General features: G+C 54.3%; 1 protein-coding gene across 1 annotated transcript in view; it reads right to left on the reverse strand.

Moving 5' to 3' along the window:
* LOC107097004 (plexin A3-like) overlaps positions 1-1,306 on the reverse strand; it is a 73,443-nt gene that overhangs the window by 16,489 nt on the left and 55,648 nt on the right. Inside the window, exons 18-20 of the mRNA XM_015393956.1 lie at positions 1,075-1,306; positions 854-996; positions 473-751 (exon numbers count right to left, since the gene is read on the reverse strand). The exon at positions 1,075-1,306 is cut by the window's right edge and continues 1 nt beyond it. Of these exons, the coding sequence (XP_015249442.1) occupies positions 473-751; positions 854-996; positions 1,075-1,306 (654 nt within the window). The remainder of the gene's footprint in view (positions 1-472; positions 752-853; positions 997-1,074) is intronic.

Below are 1,306 nucleotides of genomic sequence, written 5' to 3' on the forward strand. Positions count from 1 at the left end.
GGCTGCAGCGGCCAGGGCTAACGTTAGCCCGTCTGCAGCGGCCAGGGCTAACGTTAGCCCATCTGCAGCGGGCAGGGCTGCAGCGGCCAGGGCTAACGTTAGCCCGTCTGCAGCGGCCAGGGCTGCAGCGGCCAGGGCTAACGTTAGCCCGCCTGCAGCGGCCAGGGCTAATGTTAGCCCGTCTGCAGCGGCCAGGGCTAGCATTAGCCCATCTGCAGCGGCCAGGGCTAGCATTAGCCCATCTGCAGCGGCCAGGGCTAATTAGCCCGTCTGCAGCGGGCCAGGGCTAACGTTAGCCCGTCTGCAGCAGCCAGGGCTAACGTTAGCCCTTCTGAAGCGGCCAGGTTAGCTATTCTGGATCAGAGAAGGAAGAACCCAGCAGCGGGATTAGGAAAGTAGCCCTAAGTTATGAGTGGTGTCCCTCAGGACTTCATGCTCAGTCATCTGTAATTTAGTTTCATCATCATAAAGATTTCTGCTTCGTCTCCTCATTCTGCCGAATAGATATTCCATTAAAACTCTGCGTTATTGACAGGAGATAAATAGGATCTATGCCATCGACTGATGATAGCGACGCTGAACCTCTGCTCCTCACCTGCAGAGCGGCCATCAGCAGCGAGGCTACGTTCCCTCGGTCCCTCATGGAGAACGACCTCTGAGCTTCCAGGGTGTGGATGAAGGTGAGCAGGAACATCTTGTTGTTCAGCAGCTGGCTGAAGAGACGTAGAGCTTTCTCCACATTAGCAGGAGACTGCAAGGATAAAGAGCTGTTAGTGACCGGCTGTCAGGGTAGTTTCTGTCTGTTCTTCATGGAAAAGCTCATCACAGACAGTCTGACAGCTGATCTACGTACATCCAGCTCTTTGAGGACAGGGTGCTCCTCTATCCCAGGAAACATGACTCTCATGGTGTAGGTGCGATACTCCAGGAAAGGAATCTTTACTCCGTCCATGTCATTGGTCAGCTCTTGGATGTCAGTCTGCAGCTCTGCGAAAGCTGCAGGATGGAAACATAAAGTTAGACAAAGCATGAAGAAAGGAAGCAGAGAAAGGAAGGAATAAAAGATCAACGGACCCTCTTTGCACTCTAGCGCCACCCTGCTCTCCAAGTTGTCCATCTGCAGCTGCAGGCGTTTCAGCGTCCTGTCGGCGTCTCTGGTTTTCCTCTTATAAGCGATCAGTACGGCGATGATGGCGATGAGCAGGATGCCTCCGCCGGCCCCGATGCCGATGATGGCGGGCAAAGTCAGGGTATTATCGGAGTAAATGTGGAGCATACCGGGATAGTACTCCAGACCCCCAACCTG

This window comes from Cyprinodon variegatus, unplaced genomic scaffold (assembly GCF_000732505.1).
Source record: "Cyprinodon variegatus isolate N-32 unplaced genomic scaffold, C_variegatus-1.0 Scaffold665, whole genome shotgun sequence".
Lineage (NCBI taxonomy): Eukaryota > Metazoa > Chordata > Actinopteri > Cyprinodontiformes > Cyprinodontidae > Cyprinodon > Cyprinodon variegatus.